At 38.3% G+C, this 24,619-nt stretch overlaps 1 protein-coding gene across 1 annotated transcript in view; it reads right to left on the reverse strand.

Moving 5' to 3' along the window:
* Positions 1–24,619, reverse strand: part of LOC120536985 (caspase recruitment domain-containing protein 10-like) — a 157,658-nt gene that overhangs the window by 25,814 nt on the left and 107,225 nt on the right. Inside the window, exons 13-19 of the mRNA XM_039765574.1 lie at positions 24,481–24,521; positions 23,530–23,662; positions 19,892–20,069; positions 19,373–19,496; positions 13,846–14,086; positions 13,598–13,664; positions 4,743–4,839 (exon numbers count right to left, since the gene is read on the reverse strand). Of these exons, the coding sequence (XP_039621508.1) occupies positions 4,743–4,839; positions 13,598–13,664; positions 13,846–14,086; positions 19,373–19,496; positions 19,892–20,069; positions 23,530–23,662; positions 24,481–24,521 (881 nt within the window). The remainder of the gene's footprint in view (positions 1–4,742; positions 4,840–13,597; positions 13,665–13,845; positions 14,087–19,372; positions 19,497–19,891; positions 20,070–23,529; positions 23,663–24,480; positions 24,522–24,619) is intronic.

Consider the following 24,619-nt stretch of genomic DNA (forward strand, 5'->3'; position numbering starts at 1 on the left):
ACGGAAACATGCTGGAATAACAAAATTTCCAATGTCTTACTCATAACTAAAAAAAGAAAAGCACACCATTCATCCTATGGATGTGAAACAACTTTTTACAAACAGAAAGGTTTTGATGTAATACAGAAAAAGGGCCCTTGCTTTTTTCTTTCAGCCCTGTTCATTGCTTGATAAAGAACTATTTTGACAGTGCTTGGAAAGAAAGGCACTGAATGAAATAAAATAATCCTTTGATTCCCAGCAGGCTGCTGTACATTTGCACTATGGGAGCTTGCACTCTTGGCTCTGTTCAGCTTGGTAAGATGTGGGCAGTTGTCTGGACCTTTTAAAACCTGCTCTTGGCAAATGGAAACTACTCTTTTTCCTGATGTTACCTGAGCTGTATATTCCAAACGTTCTCTTAATACCCATCAGGTGAAGCAACATTCTTTACACGAAGAAAGATAGAGAATGTGCAAACTCCACACATACTGTGATTGGACACAGGACTCTTCTACGCTATTCTACTATTCACTTTAATAAAAGGATAAGTGTATGTGTATCTATGTGTCTGTCTCTGGCACTCCAACAGATGGTGCACCACAAACATTAACCCTACTTTTACGAATCACATACCAAATGGCATGTAACAGAGAAATATACATTGCATTTGTCCTTCAAAACAGATGGCACATCACAAACATTTGAAGCCAAGCATTTTATTGCTACAAATATTTGAGATGTGCCATCTGTTGAAATGAAAAATGAAATGCACTTTTAATTACTGCATGCATTTTAAAATACTTTCCAATAGATGAGGCACTCCAAATGTTAAGGCTGAGGTCTACATTGATTACTTAGATTTAAACCTGCTTAAATGGGTAGCACAGCTAGTATTATATTATATCATCTCATCTCATTTAATCTTATATTATATTAAAGCAGGTTTTCCAATACTGATTTAGATCCGTATTATTTGACAAAGGACAGGTACAAATTCAATCAGCATGGAGGGAGATTATGTGAGGCTAATTGACAATAAAAAAACATTACTTTAAATATTAAATGGTGCGGCACGGTGGTGCAGTGGTAGCGCTGCTGCCTTGCAGTAAGGAGACCTGGGTTCGCTTCCCGGGTCCTCCCTGCGTGGGGCTTGCATGTTCTCCCCGTGTCTGCGTGAGTCCCCTCCCACAGTCCAAAGACATGCAGGTTAGATGCATTGGTGATCCTAAAACTGTTCCTAGTGTGTGTGTGTGTGTGTGTGTGCGCCCTGCGGTGGGTTGGGTAATGAGGAGCCAAAGCTTATCCTCACAGCATCATGGGAGTGGCAGAAATAAATTCAATAGGGGCATCATTTTTGTTAGAGGAAAATTTTCTGACCTGATGTTTATTTGGTATTTATCTAAATCCAAACCAATTTAATTGAATCAACATTTACACTCTCTTTGCAGTATCATTTATTTTTAGCTTTAGTTAGTGTACTAGTACAGTACATTATGTCCAGTATTTGGTCATTGTTTCCATTATTAAGTGGCATTCCTGACCCACAGACATATTCAATATTTAAGAATTAAAATTTATCAACAAAAGTGTAATGGGAATATTTAAAAAAATCTGCCTTTAAAAGATTAATAACATGTAGACTGTAAAGGCACAAAAGCTTGTAGTTGTAAATTTTAATTAGGCAACAATGACCCATAGGTCTGACTTCAATAAGCAAACACCTATCTTATTACCTGCGATGGGCTGGCACCCTGCCTGGGATTTGTTCCTGCCTTGCACCCTGTGCTGGCTGGGATTGGCTCCAGCAGACTCCCCATGACCCTGTAGTTAGGATATAGCCGGTTGGAAAATAACTGACTGACTGACATTAAATGGAGACATCTATTGGTCTCCTTTGCAAATTGCACAACCATTTTGGTTAAGCTCACCACTTCTAGAATTCCAACCAATTGGCAAAGAGACCATTGACGAACTCCTACTGAGTAAAAACAATTTAATATTGAGACTGACTGAGGCTGGATGTGCTTTCCGCATAGTTTCAGTCTTTGCCCCTGAGGCCTGCACACAAAAGCAAAAGCAATAAAGAAAAAATTACAACGGCTCTAAAGCTAAACATTAGTAAACATTAGCCAACACATGATAAATCGTAATGGACTTTTTAATTAGCCCATCTTTTTACAGGCTCTTTAGCCAAATGGCTTGCTTATTAGATGCACACACCTCGTATTTTACACGGACCATAAAAAGGTAAAAATTGAGCTTAAGTACATGAAAATTAAACATTTATATTGGCATCCTGAAAAAGGTCAGCTAACCAATGATGCAACATCCACGTTTTAGTTCACATTTATTTATCCATCACAGAAGGTAAACTGAGGCAGTTCCACAAGCTCAACGGTTAGCAGACTCTGAATGACACACGTGAAGTTCTGAATTAGCAGTACAGTGCAGTCCAGTGTTACAAACACAGCAAAACAGCTTAGTCTCAGTGGCACACGCTCAAATGTATGTTTTATTTTTATTGGACTTAAAATACGATCTTTATTACATACTAGGGAATTTCTCTTATACAAAACAAATAAATGGTTGTGACCTGTACTGGACATTCCAGCACTCTAAAACCCAGATAAAATCCCAAAAACATAAACCCTGGTTTTAAATAAACGTTTTATTACAGTAAATACCTAAAAACTATCATCTTATTGAACATAATCACCTTTCTTTCTTTCTTTCTTTCCTCCCAGGCGAGCTTTGTCCTTCTTCCACATGACGCCAACTCACCAGGATGAGGTTGAACAGCTTCTTTTGTCTTAGACCTAGGAGCACTTTGGCTACCTAATAGCCCATTGGAAGCACTTTTGGGTCAGCACCCCCTGAACCCTACAAGGCTGCCCCATGGGACTACAGTTCCCAGCATGCCTTGCGGGTGTCCATACAGGTAACATCGCCAAGAACTGCTGCCACCTAGTGTGCCTGGGAAGCATGTAGCCCTGTTCTTCCTTCGCACTGGCCTCCTGGCTGGGTATTGTTCTTTGATCCAACCCTGTCAGAACGTTAACGTACCCACTTCCAGGACTGGCATCTTCTGCCAACCTCCTGGCTAAGGCATGGTCCATTTTGCCACTTTTCCTGTCTGCTTGCCAACTGGGTCCTCAAGCCAGGTAAGGAAATGCTGCACATTACATGGTTCATGCAGTATTTAGTGATAATCACAGTCAACAGAAGATTTTACTATACAATACAACTGATTGTACTCTATGATATACTATATGGAATACATACTTATATATTTCTTTTAGTGTGTATGTATGTGTGCACTTGTGCAAATTTAAATAAATTATGTATAGCAAAATCCACTTGTGCAAAACATTTGCCAATCAATGGATCCGGTCTCATGACAAAACAGAGCAGACTGCAAAAAAAATTCTGGTTAAAGCAACTATTTCTATGGAAGTTATCATTGGACATACAGTAGATCAAATGGTTGTTGAAGGACATGGGGTAAGTACTAAAGGAAAAACAATAAGAAGGCAAACACAATGAAACTTGATTGAAAAAGATGTTTTTTTTATAAAGTTAATATAGGTCTCAATGGTTAGGGTTAACACAACAATAATAATAATAATAATAATAATAATAATAATAATAATGATGATGATGATGATAATCATCATCAATATTAATACCCTAATTAATTATTATATAATTATTAAAATAATTGTTCAGAAATGTTCTGTCTTTGCTGGGATGTAGTCACCAAGGAGCTCTACATAACGAAAAAAAAAAATCAATTTTCTGATGAAGACTATAATTTTAAAACAAAAAAAAAATCCACTTGGATTTTATACACACTTACACAGTCACGCATGTGCACATATGAGAGACCTTCAGGGCTCTGCTGACGTATGCATTACCACCCCAGGATGTGAGGTAGCGCTAACGCCTAGCCTACCCTGCCATCCAAACTAAATCCCGCGCCTTACAGGAGCAGATGTATTTAAATATATATATTTACAGTATATCTATATATACATATATCTATATATATCTATCTATATAATGTATATATTCAGGAAGATGGCTGGAAGGATTGTGTCATTTAGGGCCATATGCACCACATAGAGCTCCGTGGATAATTCTTAGCTTGATTAGAGCAACATTTAAGTTAGAAGAGAGGCCATATTTTTTATTTGATGTGATTGCACAATTTCTTTATGAGACATTTTATTGTTAAACAGGTATCACACCGCTGGTGTCCCAACCATTGCTTTGGTGCTTGCTTCAATGTTTTGCATGTTAATTATGGTGCTATATATAATAAATGAATGATGAACTGCTATCTCATGTGGAGTCTACAATGTGCTACAGTTTATCAATCAATCAACATTTATTTATATAGCACATATTCATACAAAAAAATGTAGCTCAAAAGTGCTTTACAAAATGAATAGAAAAATAGAAGACACAATAAAAAATAAACATAAGTCAACATTAATTAACATAGAATAAGTAAGGTCTGATGGCCAGGGTGGACAGAAAAAACAAAACAAAAAAAAAAACTCCAGCAGAGTTTATACCAGCAGCAATATGGGTATCACAAAAAAAATCTTGCTAGGATAATATTTAGATAAAGATGCCAAACAAACATTAACCCAGGAGGATATTTAGAGACATTTCAGTTAAAGTTATTGACTCATTTTCCATGCCTCAAAAGTTTTGCTTTCATTCACTGTGCGTCTCAGGAATTAAAATGCACTCACTGTGATTAAGGGTGAACAGCAGTGGCACGACACAGCTCACATTTCGGCAGCTGGCTGTCTTGACCAGCCGTACTTGCTCGGTGGGTTTCTTGGTGAACTGCAGAAAGAAGGAAAACAATTGACCAGTTTATAGGAATAGGAAAGTGTGATACATTTTCTGAATACTACATACCACATTAACACAAGACTGCATTTTAACAAGTATAAATCCAACTGTCTATCAGTACCGTTTCCATGAAGCTAAAAGGGTAATGCATGTCTATGGACCACGCTTTATGTTGAGAGGGGGCGCTGATGCCAACATTCTCCTCTCTTATTCCCACTACAGCACAGAGAAGATGCCTAGTGAGACTCTGCCCCTTCCAGTCACTAGCTATAAATCCCACTGCTCATTAGCGAAGGTTTTCAATCTTGCATGAACCCTCTGAAAAAAACTGACCAAAAATGAAGCCTTAACTAGAGACATTTTAATGTAACTACTAGTCTGTGTGCCACCTGAAACTACACATCAGCATTTATCAGTTTTTATGGTTGACAGTGATCGCTTGTACTTTGCTTATTGTTATTATTTTATGAATATTACCAATAATACATTATTTAAAGTTGTAACTTAACTCCTGTTTGTCTTTTACTACACCTAATTGCCCGAGGTTATAAATGTAGAAGGGAAGGTGAGGAGAAGTTATATGGTACAATACCTTATAAACAGTGGTAGGTCTGTGAGATAGGAGGCATTCTGACAAAGGCTACACATTAATAATATAAAAGGGGAAAGTAGAGTAATATAGAACTCTACCAAGACAAAACACTTATCTTAACCCATTATCAAATATAGCATCTCAAAAATGATAAGAACAGGAAAATAGCTGTTGCACAACTCAAGGACACCTTAAAATTTGGTATGAATTGAAGAAATAATGTGTTTCACGGTGAAAGACAATGATAATGATTATTATCATTATTATTGTTATTATTATTTATTGAGTAGACACCTTTATCAATGTGAGTTATAAAGCAAGTTAAATACATACAATCATGAAGGTGCAAGCATCAAAAGCAACAGAGAACAAGATAAACAGCAGCAGAAAGGATTAGAACAACTACATAATTATAACTGAAGCTAGAATACTACAAAATTTAGTATCCAAAACTCCGTGTTATGGCAATGGCAGCTACACTGTAGTAGAGAAACGAAGTAGTTTGAAAATATTTAATAAAAAGATTTGTTTTAAAAAGATGCCTAAACATGAGTAAATTGGGTGCTGATCAAACAGGTAAAGGAAAATCATTCCACAGCCTTGTATTAAGAATGGAAAAGCATTGTCCAGTCTTGGCACATCTGGCAAGAAGAGAGACGGTGAGTAGACAAGCAAATCGGAGACTTAGTAAGGGGACATAAGGGGAGATCAGGGATTGTAGATATTGAGGAGCAGAGTCGCTCAGAGAACTGTAGGTCAAGAGGAGAGATCCTTGCAGCAGCAGGAAGCCAATGAAGAAGTGTAGTAAGAGTGAAACTAGAACATCAGTCGAGCAACTTCATGCTGGAACAACTAAAGGAAGTCCTGCAGAGGGAGTTGCCACGGTCTAGCTGAGAGAGGACCAGTGCCTGAACAAGAAGTATGAAGACCGGACTAGTGAGGAAGGGTGAAATCATCTGAGTAATATGAAGAAAGAAATGAAAGACTGTGTTGTTGAAGGTTTCATTCAATTAAAGAAGTGACGGGTCCAGAATCGCGCTAAGATTCGTGACCATGACTGATGTTAAAAATGTTGACGTGTTTCAGAGAGGTGCTTAGAGACAAATCTGAGGAAGGGAGGATCAGAGGGCAAGTACAAGGTATCTGACTTTGAAAGTTCAAGTTTAAGGTAATGATCATTCATCCATGGTGAGATGGTAGAGAGAGACGACTAGAGAGCTGGGCTAAAACCTGTACACTGTAAGAGGGAAATGAGAGGAAGATCATGGTATTATCAGCATTGAGGCTGTAGGAGAAGCCATAAGAAGAACAAATGTACAGAGAAAAGAGAAGTGGATCCAGTACTGATCCTTCTGTGGAAAAGTCTAGGAGACACAAAATTATCGGTTCAAGAGGTTGGACTCAAACCAGTTCAAAACAAAACCACTTTGTACATCTTCTATGCCCCACAGAGATTGGGGAATTTAGTGTGTGACAAGCCCTCACTGTAGTACAGTATCTGCCGGAATGGCAGTTTAATTGCATGCCATAGTTATTAGATTGATGCTTGTTGAAATGTGACTAATGCCTCTTGTTAAGTGCAGGCCACACTAATATGAGGCACATTAGTTCCAGTAATATTAGGTGAACAATAAATCAATCAATTAGAACCAGTAAACAGTACTTCAGGATGCAATACAAAGGAGAATGGTGCAATTTAATAAATCATTATTACAAGAAAGCCTATCCTAAACATTATATGATTATGTATGATACTCTTCTTACTGTTCTGCATTTATAAATTCACATTAGACATTAGTGCATATTATTGTGGGACTAAACTATTTAACAGTAAACATGGTAACGTGTTTTTGGAGGTGTTGAATCGTAGAAACTGAATCTCCCCATTTCTGTGGGGTTTTCCCCAAAGACCCATGTGTTGGATTAGTTGGGGATTCCAGATGTGTGAGTTTGACAAGTTGGGTATGAGTGGACTGTCGAGAGATGGCTTCTGTCTTGCTCCCAGTACAACTGACATTGGCAGAACAGGATTAAGTGGGTGTGAGAATGTTATGTTAAATTCAAGGAAGGAAAGATGGGTTTGCAGATGACTTCCAAACATTATTGCTAATGGTGCCTCAGGGGCAGACACTGGCAAAGAGCATGACAAAGTATGAGCTACAAATGAGAATGTGCAAATGAGGAAAACTTGGGCATTTTTGAAGGTTATTTTGCCACAATAATGGCAGGCTCTCATTTTCTTCAGACAGTTAATTTGCTCATTGAAGATGTATTTAGCAATTTTATACAATGTCAGCCATGTGGGCCCCTTGGGCTAACAATGCAGGGCAATGAGGCACTCATCCAAATGGTAAACAAAAGCTTAAAAATGTATCATATCCATTCCTTTGAAGCAGCAACATCTTAAGAGCTTCAAATGTATGTTAAAGACTATAAAAATAATTTTTGAATTAATTTATTTTATCGCATATTTTTGGCACTGTCTTTTCCATGAGAAGGATTTTTCATCTCTGTTCACAGCAACTATCATGAACTGAGTTGAAAGGCAATCAAGAGGACACATAAGGACACCACATAGCAAATGCAGATACTCAGCATGTGGCAACCAAACAACAGCAACAACAACAATAACAACAATAATAATAACAACAACAACAACAACAACAATAATAATAATAATAATAATAATAATAATAATAATAATAATAATAACATTAACAACAATACTTTTAAGCAATGGTTAGTGGCCAACCAAGTCTTTTGATTTTCAGTTCCCATTTCAAGACTGATCTATAGGCAACACATCTGTAGTGTTCTACAAAAAATATTAAAATGTAGAAAGCCTGACCGAGTGGAATAATAAATCACACAGCAGTGCAGCTGACAATGTCAGAATATGGGGTCTGAAGCTAGAAGGATACCACACTTGACACAACGTAACATGTAGCTAACTAACTAACAATGCACTCACAGTAGCTAAACTAGATCAATAATCAAACATATTCTTATGAAAGCTGTCCATTTGATCCTTCTGGTCTTGATTAGGCCTACCTATCACAATTCATTCTTTGCATATGGATACACTGTTTTGCAATATGTGTGCAAATTCAGATCAATACTTGACAACATGCTCAAGCTCCATAAAGCACTGGTGAGGCCTCATCTGGAGTAATGGGTGCAGTTTTGGTCTCCAGGCTACAAAAAGGACATAACAGCACTAGAAAATGTCCAGAGAAGAGCAACTAGGCTGATTCCAGGTCTACAGGGGATGAGTTATGAGGAAAGATTAAAAGAGCTGAGCCTTGTCAGTTTAAGCAAAAGAAGATTAAGAGGAGACATGATTGAAGTGTTTAAAAGTATGAAGGGAATTAGTCCAGTGGATCCAGACTGTAATTTTAAAATGGTTCATCGGGAATACGGGAACACAGTTGGAAACTTGTTAAGGGTAAATTTCACATAAACATTAGGAAGTGTTTCTTTATACAGAGAACCACAGACACATGAGATGGGTTTATCAAGTAGTGACAGTAAGACTTTAGGGTAGTGGTCTCCAACTCCAGTCCTGGAGAGCTACTGTCGCTGTAAGTTTTCATTCTAACTCTTTTCTTAATTAGTGACCAGTTTTTGCCGCTAATTAACTATTGCCCTTTGTTTTGATCGACTTTTCTTGAGACTCTAACCACTGGAATTGATTTTTTTTCCTTAAATGGCACCTAAACATAAATTTGATGTGAAGTGAGCCAACAGATAACCAACTAAGTTGGGGCCTCAAACTCTTCAACCAACTTCACTTCATTCAATTTCTTAATTTGAAGCCAATCCTCGTTGCTAATTAAACCCGTTATTTAATTCCATGGAGCTCATTTTGCCATCGCAGACATTTCTAAAACTGTTGATTTTCTTTTTTAAGGGCGTTGTCAAAATGTTTTGTGGACCAGAACAGATCAACATTACTGAGGAGGAATTCACCTTTCTTTATTTTCACTTTATTGTGTGATGGACGCAGGTTGTTGTTTATGTGTTGGTACATTTTGTGTCTTAATATTGTTTGGTTACTAATTAAGTAAAAAAGAAATAATTAAGGGGTCTGTAGCTCTCCAGGACTGGAGTTGGAGACCCCTGCTTTAGGAACTTTCAAAATCAGACTTGATGTTATTTTAGAAGAATTAAGTGGATAGGACTGGCAAGCTTTGTTGGGCTGAATGGCCTATATCTTGTCCAGATTGTTCTAATGTTCTAGTTGTTCTAACATTTTTGGCTTCAAAAATGAACGTACGATATTTGGTTAGTTGGCGATCACATATGGATGCAGGGTTCTATAGGTCAACACTGTAATATGCAAGAATGGACAAATTACTTTTAAAATTAATAAAAAATACTTCACTTTAGAACATGATTTTATGCGGCAAATTAATATATAAACATGACTGTGAAGAAATAACTGACTTGGAAAAAAAATCAAATTTATCTTGTGCGCGACCCAAGTAGTGTGGTAGACAGTAGGATCTTATGGACTTTCAAAACTGGAGCTGATGTTATTTTAGAAGAATTAAGAATCAAGTCTGGCGAGCTTTAGTGGGCTGAATGGCTCGCTCTTGTCTTGATTGTTCTAATTTTCTAGCGAGTGTTCTTGTGTCTTCATTGTGTTAGTCAAACCACCACACTGACTCACCATAGTTGGCCGTTCCAGATAAGATGAATTTCTACAACAATGAATTGAAACCTCAGACAGGTGATTGCCATTAAACTAACTATGTCACTTTTAAAATGAACTGGTTGCATCAGTGATGATTTAGAGGTGTCATATTAAAAGGGGTGATTAACAGTTTTAGGTTTTACATTTGTAATTAATTTAACCCAGTGGTTTGAACTGAGGTCTCCTTTGTCAAAATCAAAGATAATTTCAATTATTTCAATTCAATTTCAGTGTTGCAATTATCACTTTCTTTTTTCTATCGGTACTCAAAAGATGAGAATACTGGAGACTAATGTAAGCAATTATTTTTATTTTAAATTTGTAACTAATTTAGACCACTTTGCAGAGATCTGTTTTCAGTTTCATGCTGATGTTGAACAGAGTCTAAAAAGCCAAGTTAAATCCACCAATGTTGTATAACAATAAATTGTGAAAACTTCCAAGGGGCTAAATATTTTTTATAGGTACTGTACATACATAAAGCAGAATTATGCAAAATACACTTTCATAACCATTTGATTAATTAATACACTGTTCTTCATTAACCCAGCACACTATTTTTAAGTGACTGGCAGTCTCAGGCGCAAAAAGCAGAACATGCAATTATTAAACAGTAAGTCAATTATTCCATCTGTTAACATAAACTCACTTAAAAATTGAATGCTTGCATGCTTGAGGTTTGTCTATCTATATGAGAAAACACTAAGGTCTGTGTGTCCAATCCCTCTGAGCAATCTGATTGGTCAGTTTGGCTTTGTCTGTGCAATCAAAGAGAAAGTGCAAGTGTGAGGCGCACAAGGAGGCGTAAAGGCGCATGCTGAGAGTCACTTTCAAAGATAGAAAATATGAAACCGAACAGGAGGTGAGAAAGGTGTTTTGAAAATAATGACAGAGTCTGAGAAGCAGGTATTATGGGAACATATTCGAGAAAGGGACTGCCAGTGAAGAGACATTCAAACACATGGGAATGCAGAAGAAAGGCGCTGAAGGTACATGTAGAACAAGAGATAGCAAATATTTTTGAATTATTCTATTACCTGTCATTGACAGGTACTGTGGCTAGTCCAATATCAAACACTATAAAGTATAATTTTTTATGGCTCATACTTGGCAGTTTTAATGTTTGTGTTATTGAACAAGCTTTACATAGTTTTGATGTGTAAAAGTTTATGGAATAACAATATGTAACATTTAGTGAAGAATATAGAAAAAATAATTAACCCTTATGTTACACACTTCTAAGTATATTATTTCATCACTGTTTTGAATTTTATTTACTTCCTAGCATATGGACGGGGTGGTGGCTCTGAGGCTACGGATTTGCACTCGAATCCCAACACCAAAAATGACTCTACTTTATTGGGACCTTGAGCAAGGCCCTTAAACCTGCAATTGCTCCGTCCTGGGTATAATGTTAATCTGCAGGGGAAAACCTGGGGGTTACTGGCAGAATTGGCACTCCAGCCACCAAAAAAAGCCTCAAACTGTTCCATCCCATCTGAACTAGTGTGGTGCTGAGGCGTCACCCGTCGCATGGCTGCACTCTGGTCCTAATCTGGGATCCTGAGTTGGTTTGTCATGTGGTGGGTGCAGCAGTGCGCTGTATCTGCGCCTGCTCCTAACCTAGCGCACAAATACACAACTTAGAAATTAAGCAAATCTCTCTCTATGTAAAACCCAACATCTGTCTGTATGTCTGTCTGCTTTTCATGAGAGAACTACTTAATGGATTTAGATCGGGGTTTTTTTTCTATAATTTGCTTGAACATTCAGATTGATTTTGCGACTACTCTCATTGCGCTAAGTATCATAGTTTGCTTGTGGTACTGATTAACTCGTGCGAATCAAAGAGAGATGCAGCGGGCCGAGGTGGTGTGGGGGGCGCCTTCCAAACTCACGTGCCAGGCTTGGGGCTTATCTAGCGAACAAGAGAACTACTTAATGAATTTAGATCAGTTTTTTTTTTCTAGAATTTGCTTGAACATTGATTTTACAACTTCTCTCATTTTGCTAAGAATCATAGTTCGCTTGCAGGAGCAATATATTTGCGCTAATCCGAGACAGAGGCTTCGGGGCGAGGGGAAGGGGAAGCGTGACATCAGGAGTGGGGAGTCGGTCTACCTCTGCAAGTTGGAGTGTACCTTGCCTCAGCTTAGCTAGCAATACCTTTTTGTTTATTGATTCTTAAAGTTTGTCCTTTTTCACTGCTACGTGGGCGTAGCCGCGGAGAACGCCGCCAATTATAAACTTGAAAAGTATTGTAAGAGCCATTTGCTAGTTATATGAATATTTTACTAAATATTAGTGCATAATCTATGTGAGATACCTATAACCCCCATAAGTTGAATTGAACTGGTATATTCTAACTATTTCTAACCTCTCCTACTAAACATTATTTTCAGTTTGTGATCAGCCTTGCCATGTGTAAGGCGTTGAGGGCACATGGTTTTGTGTGTTAAGTAACATGAAAGGCAAAGCACTTAATTGTATGTGCTGCACCATACGTTTAAAGCGTACAGAAGAAGAAGTAAAGAATCTTTAAGTATAGAAATAACTAAAGTTTTACAAGAAAAGCTAAGTTTAAAGAACATAAATTTTTTCTAAATTTTTTGCATTTTATTCTACGTGTGTAACAACTTTTTTCTTTATTCTTGTGTGGATTGTTTGCTTTGAATTTTCACAAAATATTTTAAAACAAACTGGGAGATTTCTTTCGCCACGCGTTTTACCCGTGCTTGAACTCGCCTTACACTCCTGCGGCTACAAGTATAGTATCGTGCTTGTTTATTGTAAGTGTTACCTTCTAACCATTCAATTTTACACTAGTTAGTCACAAAACTATTCTGAGTAAAGATAAATAGCCATATAATTTGCTGGTTCCTCTCTCTATATGTAAAACAAAGAGCAAACCAAAAGTGCATCTGCTTCTGTACCGCACACTTGTAATAACTCTGACACTTGTGTTTGCCTGAGTGAACTTTAATACCAGTAATTAGTTAAGCAAAATGCCCCCTTTTATTGGCTAACTGGAATACAATACGCAAGCTTGTATGCAAACATCTTGCCTGAAGAAGGGGTCGGAGTTGCCTTGAACGCTTGCATATTGTAATCTTTCTAGTTAGCCAGTAAGAGGGGTCATTTTGCTTAAATTCTCCTCACTACATCCATAATGGTTAACACAGTAAAACACCCTAGTACTATTAATTAGGAAAAACAACTCATGGATTCAACTAAAGGCAAATATGAAAGAGCTGGTCTGCCTTGAAAAGAATCTTACTAAACAACAAATCTTTGCATAGTTTCAAGTCAGCTTCTGCTAATAGATTCATCCTGCACCACAAGCTTGCGTGCCTTTATAACAATGACAGGAAACTTTGAAAACATACAAGTTCTCATCTCGCTATCTTTAGTAGTTTCAAAAGATGAACACTAGGTGGTGCAATATTTTCAAGAAAACTCACCTTGTGTCTAAAATCCTTTCTGCCCAGGGCCAGAGTGCGGAGCTTTACTAAAAGTAGCTGCTGTGCCCTAAAGCAGTGAGAAAGAGGAAAAGTTGAGATGACAAACGTCTTACTCTTCATCATTACACACTTAATCCTCCATTCGTAGATGAGTTTGAATGAAGTTTTACACATAACCTGTTAACTCTATAACACTACCATTCTCTCCTTCACCTTCTTCAGGTAAAGCCATCAGCCAGTTCCCTCACCTGCTGTAGTTGGGGATAGTTCCCATTTCCTGGTCCTTTCCAGTTGTCACCTCCACCCTGGCACAGAACCACTGGTACTTGCCGTCATAAAGAGTGTCAAGGATGTGGAGAATTTCGTCACACTTAACAGCTAGCGCATGTTTGTCAGACTGCTTATTTAGGTTTAAGTTGACTCTCACATAGAATGAGTCAGGAAAAAACAATTCTTTGTTCTGCATTTCCTCACATAGGCTGTTGTAATCTGTAAAAGATTGAAAAAAAAAATCAGTTATATGAGTACACTTCTAGTCTTTGTAAATTCACTGAATACATACAGTATGCATTTTACATTTTAGAGGTGATAAAAGTATGTATATTTCCTGAACAATATCATCCTGTATAGTTATTTCTGTGTAAAGCAGGGGTTCCTAACCTGGAATGCCCATATCCTCGGGGGGTGCGAGATGGCATTTCAGAGGGTGTGACAAAGATGAAGGCTGTGTTGAGATTCGCCAAAACTGAGTGTGGTGTGTTGTCCGAATTTATTGTGGCTTACAAGGTGCCACCATGTGTAGGTCATTTATTAGTTAGACTTAGGTTAGGGGATATTTGCCTGAAGGCGTGCATGGGTACACTGTTCCATTCATAAAACTTTTATTTTTAAAGGTACGAGTTCCTGTTCTATGATATGAAAAGAATCGAGCACTGCACGCACAATTGTCACCTGTGAATGAGCTGCAGAAATGCTCGGCCTCTCAGGTTCCTTTCTGCGGATGGAACATTCGTAAAGGTGAATATACGAGGTGTGGCAGAAAAGTAACGAGACTGATTTTTTATTTACCAAAGTTTTTATTTTTTTCAAACATTAATGTTGTCCCCTTCAAAGTAGTTCCCTTGGGCAGCTACACACCGATGGAGACGTTGTTCCCACTGTTGGTAGCAGCGCTGGAAGTCTTCAACTGGTATGGTCTTCAGCATGTCCGTTACACTCTTTTGGATGTTTTCTAAAGTCCCGAAATGACTTCCTTTGGGGACATTTTTCAGTTTAGGAAAAAGGAAAAAGTCACACGGACTGAGGTCAGGTGAATAAGGGGGCTGGGGAACCACAGGAATGCATTTTGAGGTCAAAATTTCTGTTATGGAGAGGGCAGTTTGACATGGGGCGTTGTCATGATGGAACATCCATTTGTCTGCAATGTCTGGTCTCACGCGAATGACCCTTTTTCTGAGCCTTTCAAGGACGTCTTTATAAAAATTCTCCAAGCTTAACACAAAATTTAATGGCACAATGTTGCTCCAAATTCCGCTGTTCCATTTTGCGTGACGCACAACCAAAACGCAACTTCGCTAATAGCAGTCACAAAAATCACGTAGTTAACGGAAGGAGTTGAAACTCGCACTGAGCTATGGGAGGGTACTGATACACGTGCTCTATCAAGGACAACAGCGCAGCGTTGCCAGATCGCTTGCAGTGTTGCCAGTCTCATTACTTTTCTGCCACACCTCGTATATATATATATATATAATATATTTTTTTTTTTTTAAGAGAATGGAGTTTGGACCTTGCAATGATCCATACAGATGATCGAAGTCTGGTATTGATTTCTGATCATGCCCCGATTATGAAATGTCACTGATTTTGAGGTTTGATTGATATGTTTCCCAGGGAGTGCAAAGGGGACTGAATTGGATGTAACACCTGCTGCTTACACTCAGCCCCACCACTCCTGCTGGTGGTCCTAGCAGTAGCGCAGCAATGTGTAACTGTGCAAGGCATCTGTTTTGAATTGTAGTGCAGGTGTTATTGGGGGACAAAACTCATCAACTGTGTTTCATTGCTTAGCAGCATATTGGTATCCATTGCTTAACGGGGGTCTCCAATCCCCCAAACCCCTCATTTGTTGATTGTGCGCTCATTTCCTCGTGCCACTTGATGCTTCATGAGATACCCCAAGCTCCGAATTGTCAAAGCTTCACGGAGGACATATTTATAAGATTAGTGAGCTTTATAAAGACATATTGCTTAATTTATATTTAAATTTTAGGCGCTGGGTTAAAAGCTTTTTTTTTTTAATTCAGTCTGTTCACCTGCAGTACTACTATATGTGTCTTAATTTGTGGTTCAAAAATGAGAAATTTGACTTCTTCATCTTCAAATGTGATGCAGGGCGAACATAAATGAAACATTTTCTAGGGGTGTGGGGCATAGAAAAGGTTGGGAACCTCTAGTGTAAAGTGTGACGTGGCATGTGATGCGCTGCCAAAACACCAAAACGCAGAGAAGTGAAACAAATGACAGTCATTGAGGCATTCAGTGCATTTACATGAGCTTCAATAACAATGATTATTTATGGAGGCCTGATTTCTAAATTGCCATGTAAACCCTCATTCCAAATGCAGAAATTGGGTTATTGGCCTCCGAGAAACCCGCTTATAAGAAGTAGATTTTCTCTGTAAATATTCCAATTATGTGGCTCTCTTAATCGGATTATTGTTAAGGATTTTGTTGTCTGCGCATGTCTGTTGCACTTTGTCAGCCTGCGCATGTATTTGCTTCACACAAACTTTCAGCATCTGCGAGTAGAAGAGTCCACTAAATAAATTTATGCAGGCAAATGTTCACACAATCACTTTGTTTCTTTTCCTTCCTAAAATAATCTGTCTCAATATTTCAGAAATTGTTAAATTTGTGTTGATGATCTGAACATACAGTTAGAGAGCAGCAGAGTAATGCTTGTTACATTGTCTGATTACTTTTTAAAGTAACGAGTAACCTAACACAATACTTATCGTATTAAAATACTTGCATTATTATTATTCTGGAAAAGTAAAAAGCTCACATACTAGGACCTTTGCAAGGCTCAGTCGCGCAGCCAAGCTGAAAAGAGGGAGTTGAGCGATATCTGGTAACAGACATATAATAATAAGGCATGAATTTGACTAAACATATCTAGAAAACACAAGACGTCATGCTTATTTTCTGACTCACAGTGGCTGATGATGATTTGTAACTCTTTTTTTTTTACAGATTATTGAATGTGGGACCATTTAGCCAAAGTAGAACTCCAGAAAATTATTAGTAAATGTGAATTATTAAAAAAAAATGTTCTGCCTTAATCGGGATTTTCACGTGTAAATGCACCGAGTCAGGACAATGACTCTAAGTACAAAGCAAAGACAGCAGTAGGGTATCTTTAGGACTGTGATGGTGCGGGTCAGCCCCACACTACTGGACCCCACTAGGAGCTTCTGGAACCCGCCACTGCCGATAATGTTTCTGAGCGGTGAACCGAGCAAATGAGGACACTACAAAAAGCAAGGGGAAAGTAAAACAGTGTTCAGTGCTTTCATTAAAAAACAAACAAATCCAAAGAGTGTCCAAAGTGCAGTGCAAAATGTCAAATGAATAAGCCAACAAAACGTCCAAGTGTTAGTGGAGGTTAACATCTGAATAAATAAAGCCATTAAAACAGGTTAAAACACAGCAGGAAACAGTCTTTAAAAACACGAGCCCGGGTGTACTCCTTTAAAATGGCCGCCTCCTCAGTTTGTCCTGAGTGGACCTTGTAGCCGAGGAGACAGCTATCTGACAGGCGCCTACCATCCCGCTACAGGTCTGGGTCCCTGCAACTCCATGACTATAAGAGGGTGCCTCATTCCAGACCCAATGCTCGAGTCCCCAAAGGCCATGATGCTCATAATGGGACTCTAAGTTCAAGCCTGGCCAACTCCCGCTGCCTTCCTGGACTTCAGCGGTGAGCTGCCTGGTCATTTCAGCTCCCTGAATCACTCAGCTGGAGCGATCCTCCACAACAGTCCCTGAGCGCTGGCCACCCAATCCCTGGAGGGGCTCTACTCACAGGTTCCTTCCACCTGGTTTGCTCTTTTTGCACCATCTCTCTTACTCTCTCCCATCTTCCTACTTGCTTCTCTTTCATTCATTTAACCTTCATGCTGATGTCTTGGTTCTGCTTGTTTTCCTCGCCGATCCCTTGCGCTCCACTTGTATGTGCTTGTATAATCACCTGATTGCCACCCCAGGCTGATAATGAGACAGACCATTCACACGTGCAGTATGACAAGGCAACACATGGTCAGCTGACTGCCTCACAACATCCCAGAGACGAGCCATTTTCTCTGCAGATCACTCGCACCAACTCCACTCCCCAGCACAAGTGCGTCCATTATTAATTTATTTAAAATTGGCCCCTTTTTTCTGAGCTGTGAATCCACTACACCACAAGGACAACTCTGTGAATATCCTTGAGTGGCACAACCAGAGCCTGGACTTGAACCCAAATGAACATCTCTGGAAAGACCAGGAAATTACTGTCCACCAACGATCTCCAACCAACCTGACAGAGCCAGAGAGGATCTACAGTGAAGAATGGCAGAAAACTGCTAAATCCAAGCTTGCTGCATCATACCCAAGAAGATGCCAGGCTGTAATTGCTGCCAGAGTTGCCTTAACTAAATACTGAGCAAAGCATGTGATTTTTCAGTTTTGTATTTTTTTTTAAATTTAAAATCCTATTATCACTTTGTTATTCTGGGGTATTGAGTGTTGCTTGATGTGGGGAAAAAATGAATTTGTATGATTATAGCACAAGGCGGCAACATAACAAAATGTGAAAAAAGTGAAGCATACTTTCTAAATCTAATATAAAATATATATATATATATATATATATATATATATATATATATATATATATATATATATATATATATATATATATGGAACCTGTTAGGGATACGATGTAACAGCGGACAAAAGGAGAATAAAGTTATGGACAGAAATGCAGACAAAGAATCTGAAATGAACTGTCAGTAATACACAATGATACACATTGTAAATGCTACACAGGCTGGATGGGCATCCTGGGTAGAAGAGTGGATGGTTCCTTACCCAGACAGGAGGCTCCTAGCAAGCAGACAGGCATCCCAGCCGAGGAGAAGAAGGGGATCAGACTCAGAAGAGAGAGCCAGGAAGGATGGATGGACGACCCACCGGAAACATAAGATGTTGCTGGGATTTTTTTATTGCCCCAGCAAGCTAGATGCCAGCGGCCCTTGATATCAGTGCCCAGTGGAAATCCAGCAGGGCTGCTCTGCCAGACTACATTTCCTGGCATGCCCGGGGTCACTGGGTACCGCAAGAGGGCACCGCAGGGAGACAAGCTTCCTGTTGTAATGAAATTTCATATGACTCAGAATTGCAGTAGCCCTGGCACTGGAAGTACTCCCGGGTCTTTAATAAAAGGGATTGCACTCCCTTACCAAGGTAAGTTGGAGCTGGAAGAAAGGCAACACTCAACTGGAGGAGGGCAGTCCGGTGGTAAGAGTTTTATGCATTAGAGAGAGAAACATGTGCTTTTGTGCTACTTTGTGGTATTGTGGAAGGAATATGGTTGAATAAACCATCCTTTATTTGCACCCGGGACTCTTTGTGTGTTCGTGTCAGGGGTCTGGGGCTTGCTGATGCCATTGGTTCCACCACAGCATCCATACTTATGTAGCTAGAAGAACAAAAATATGGATCTCTCACCTTCCAAATTGGGCTTGAAGATGAGAGCAGAGGGTTCGGTCCACCACTGTAGGCTGAAATGTGCCACCTCCCTGGTACAGGAGTTAAGTTGCAGGTCTTCCCCTCCCATCAGCACCTTTTTCAGCTATTATGGAAAGACAGAAAAACAATACAACTGTATAAGAAATATGTGGTCAAGAATTTCAGATACTGCCTAATCCATAACAAGTGCATTAAAGAGATGATACATAGGAAGCTGCTGCTCCTTTCCTTTTGAGTAAGCACACAGGGAAAAGTGAAGGGAGTACACAAAACCAGAAAGCTTCACATCGTAATGCCATCACATGCAATGAAACTTTATACAAAGCTAGAAGAGTAGCTGCTAAAAGGTGAGCATACAGATAGATATAAAATCAGCCTTTTTCCAAAAATGTGTAATTTTTAAATCAGCTGAAAACATCAGACATACAGCACAAACATAATATTGGCAAAAGATTTATTTAAATACAGTCCAACATCTATAATATAAAAGTACTTCACCTGAATCACCTGGCATCCCTCTGATATGCCACACTGCTCAGCGACTGAGCCAGATTTCACGTGACTCACAAACATGCCAGTGCGGTTGCCCCCGATAATGGTGATGTCATCGGCCAGTCCTCCTATGCATTGTACTGGAGTGGGAGAGCTCAGCTCTTTTCGGGGAGATTTCTGAGAACTAAACATGAGCAGAAAAAAAGAAGAAAAAACATTAAAGTTGTCTGCAGCATATAAATAGCACAACACAAGGTTATCATGTCTGGAGAGGCTGATGAGCTTGAGCACTAAAAAAAGAAAGAGTCTGCTGTAGGGCAGAGAATGTAGATTTGTATTTAAAGAGTTACAATTGAAATCAGTGGTTGTCAAGTTCAGTCCAGGCCGTGCCCTGTGGTTCCAGGTTTACGCTCCAACCAGTTTCACATCAAGAAAGTAATTTTTGCTTTTAATTGATCACATTGTTTATATTTGATGTCATTTCATTTATCTCTTTTTGCATTCAGAAAAGTGCATTAATGTCAGATTTATATTTGTACAAAATTAGAACATACGTTTATTTTTAGACATAATGTTTTATGGTTAATTCTGTCATTTTCTTATAATTTACTTTTTCTTTAGAGGTTGCTCTCTTAATATATAAACTGACAATTAATGACAAGCAAAATGAACCGCCAGGAACTGTGGGAGACCCTCTAGAGTTATAGAGCGAGGGCAGTTCCTGGCGGTGACTGGTGCACCCACAAGACACATGGAACATAGCACAGGTAGCTTACATGCATAAAATCAAAACAAAGAATAATGCACATAAATAAATAAATCAAAGAAGAAAAAAAACAAAAGAGACACAAAGAATAAATTTGAACACCAGCCAGGGGAGAAACCCTGGCTAAGACATGACTGACAGACAGAGAGATATATTCTAAAATGGAATATAAAGTTTGTGAAAGATCCATTTACATGTGCTGGTGGAAGTACTCGGCATTGTCTAGAATTATTTGTGTAATGGTTAAGATAAGAAAGTAAAGTAAATGTTGACCCTTTAGTCATTGCTGAATGAAATGATAGTATTTCATTTGTTTTTTTCACTTCTTGCTGGGTAGGAACAATAAATGCTGCTTTGTTGTATGTTTAACCCCACATTGATAACCTGGATATGCTGGCTGAATAACTGAATTCATATACCACGGAAAGCACATGCAGGAGAGGCACTGAGGAGGACTGGGATTCACTGACATTACAGCAAGTCTCCATATCATTACAGGAGAGAGTACCAGGGCAGTATTTGATAATGTTATAAAGAAAATTCAAAGTTCATTCATTCAATGTTAATTTAAAATTGATACAAACCACCGTGCTGTATTGAACTCAAGCCTAAAATTATAACTGCTTCATCTCAAAATGGACTTGAATAAATATCAACCATAAAGAAACAGTAAAAGTTACCAACACCATCATTAGTCATTCTCTTTCTGGCATATTCTTAGCATCGACTTGTCGTGCACTAAAAAATGCAATTCATTTTGCTTCAACATGACTTACTCTGTTCCACTTAGGAATGATATGAAGGTGTACTTAATGTTGGCTTTTCACGAAGATGTAGTGTCATTTGTTCAGATAGACATAAACATCAGATAGATAGATAGATAGATAGATAGATAGATAGATAGATAGATAGATAGATAGATAGATAGATAGATAGATAGATAGATAGATAGATAGATAGATAGATAGATAGATAGATAGATAGATAGATAGATAGATAGATAGATAGATAGGACATCAGAAGTGCTAAAAAGCAAAAAAAACAAATTAAAAAGAAACAAAATCCTCTGCTTTGGCAGTCCCAGTCCCAGTGAGGCATTATGTAGGTATACTTATGATTATATAAAGTACCCCCAGTCATGTTTTTTGTCACACTTCTGCTGAATGATTTGTTAGCTGAAAGTCCTCAGTGTCAGTCTGTCAGAGAGGTGATGTGCAGATTTGTTTATAAAGGCACTCTGTGTTGTTTTAATTCTCTCTGCTACTACTTACAGGGGGTCAGGTGTACATACTATAACTGAGCTTGTCCTTGGAATTAGCTCATTGATTCACTGGGCTTCTCTACCAACTTTATGTGGCTTATCCTAGCAGTATAGAGCACATTCTCTTAGTTTAGCCTCCAATTAACCCTTTGTTTAATGGATATGAAGGGAAAACTGGAGTAGCTGGGAAAAAAAAAACATGGCCAACTGCATACAAACTACCTTGGATAACAAAGATCTGCTCCTGCCAATAACAGGCTTGTAGGTAGCAGTAAGAGGAGGTCAGACCTGCTCAGATTGTACCACAGGTTTATATTTAAAGTCATTAGTATCTGAATAGAGCAGGTCCAGCTTGTTGTGTCCAAAGATGGCACATACTGATAAATGTTTGATTCCTCAGCACATGCTCCCAACCTCTCTCTCTCTTGTTTGAAGTCATCAGAATTCAGAATGATTCATCATTAAGATTTTGGTAACAAAGTGAATCATTGCTTTTGCTGAGTCAGAAAGGATGATGTTACTTATCACTCTGGGAGGTAACATGAACCAATTCAGTTGGCACTTAACTTTCCTCAGAGTCATTTATTTATGTGTGCTCATTAGTAAATAATGTCAAAAATAAGCAGAAATTTTAGAAAGAACACTACACTAAATATCTAAAAAGAATTTCTTTGCATATAAACCCCTTCTTCACTCAGTAAGAAATTACCCACTTGTAATTTCTGATTTGATTCAATAGACAAACATGGGAACCCAATTAAAAGAAGAAATTGGTTGGAATAAAAAACTACACTTTTGGGGGGTCTCCCATAACTGAACTTAAGTACCACTAATAAAAATAACAAGGGTATGGGTTTAATCCCACTGCTGGCTTATTTTATGGCACTTAAAATGATCATTTACTCACATATGCATAGGATTATTTGAACATATCTGTATCTATCTATTTATATAGATATATGTTGCAGTGTATATAGTACACAAAGAAGATTTGGATGGTGTAAAATCAGTTATAAAAAAGAAAGATGGGATAAGTGCAAAAATGTATTTCTTGTATAGCCCAAAAACACACATGGAATGACTCAATGGGCTTTAACAGACCCATTTTGTTGACAGGCCTCCCAGCTTCACCCTGTAAGAAGACAAGAAAAATATTCCCAAGAAAAAAACAAAAATAGAAGAAATCAAGGGAAGGGCAATTTAGTCTGCATAAGATTACAGTTATACAGACTGAAAGAGATAAAAAAAAAAAAATAACTGAAATTAATTCAAACTAACGTATTCACCAACACTGGGCAAACATTTCGGCCTGTAAATCATCAGATTGTAGCACATAGCGTTTATAGAGAAGACTCAAAGTCATTTGATCTCACCATCTCATAAAAATTCTGTGTGTACATTTGAATGACATAAATGAACGATAGCTACAATTAATCACAGCATGACAGTTATAATCAACTGCCATAAATCTTATGAACTAGGATTTGCTGTGTTTTCATAAAAGTTAGAATATGTACTGTTAATGAACGAGTTTTGCAAGTTATTAGCAGTCCCAATCTCACTCGTCTCTCCTGTCAAAATAAAGAGGCACTTTTTCAAATACAGTAGCATATTCACCATTCAAAGGAGTCGGGTTCAATCAAGTTTGGGGTGCTGGGGCTCTTCGGAATTACCGTCAAATCGGATGGGAAGAACTGGGAAGCTAGGGAGCTCCAGGACATTGACAGCAGGGACTCCTTTCGGCCTGAAACTACAAACAAGTAAAGGGGACAGAGAGACCGTGAGAAAGAGCATCAGATTTGTTCACAAAATTAATCTACAATACAGACTGTGGAAGTCATGGAATAGAATAGCAGCTCAAATGCAGGGAACCATCTTTCTCCAAATATGATAACATGGATTGTTACTGTGTCATTTGTTTAAGATCTGATAGGCACACAGACTGGGAATTAAAGACTGGTCATTTGGCCCAGCTCACTTAACCTCACACACACAGTGGCTGTGACCTTTTGGATGCTGGTTGTCGGTCTCTTTAGAGATCAGGCTCATGGGAGCAAACTGCCTTCTGGTCACTTGATGGCTGCAACACGACATTCACTACAAATGAGATGAGGGATACTACTGTTGGCCTTTGTACCTTTGTCTACACTACAATCATGTTACTCTTAAAATAATCCATTAAAGAGTTTTCTTTTAATCTAGTCTAATCTAGTTAGCCATTGTGGATGTAATGACACCTTATACTGGCCCACTAAAAAGATTACAATATGCAAACTTTCAAAGCAGCTCAGGCCCCTTCTTCAGGCAAGATGTAATCAAAATGTAAAATCTTTTAATCTAGTAAATCTAGTTAACCTAGTAAAACTGTGACACATCATTGTTAAAGACTTTATGATCGGTTGTCTTTTAACTGCACAAATTAGAGCGTGCAATAGCACAGTTTGCTCTAGTGAAATAAATGAAAAAAAGATAACTTGACAAATCACAAAAAAGAGTCAGAGGTGATTTTCCTTCATTTCCATTTGCCAAAAAAAAATAATAATAAAAACATAGCCGTTTAAAGATTACCTGTTAGATTTTCTTCACTTTCCCAGGAGTCAAAGTCAAACCTACAATTGAGGAAAAATAAAGTTTTAGTCACATCAATGAGAATTAAAAGCTATGATTTTGAGAAGATGGTTTTTGCTGTGGATCTTTGTAAACAAAC

Source organism: Polypterus senegalus, chromosome 10 (assembly GCF_016835505.1).
Source record: "Polypterus senegalus isolate Bchr_013 chromosome 10, ASM1683550v1, whole genome shotgun sequence".
Lineage (NCBI taxonomy): Eukaryota > Metazoa > Chordata > Cladistia > Polypteriformes > Polypteridae > Polypterus > Polypterus senegalus.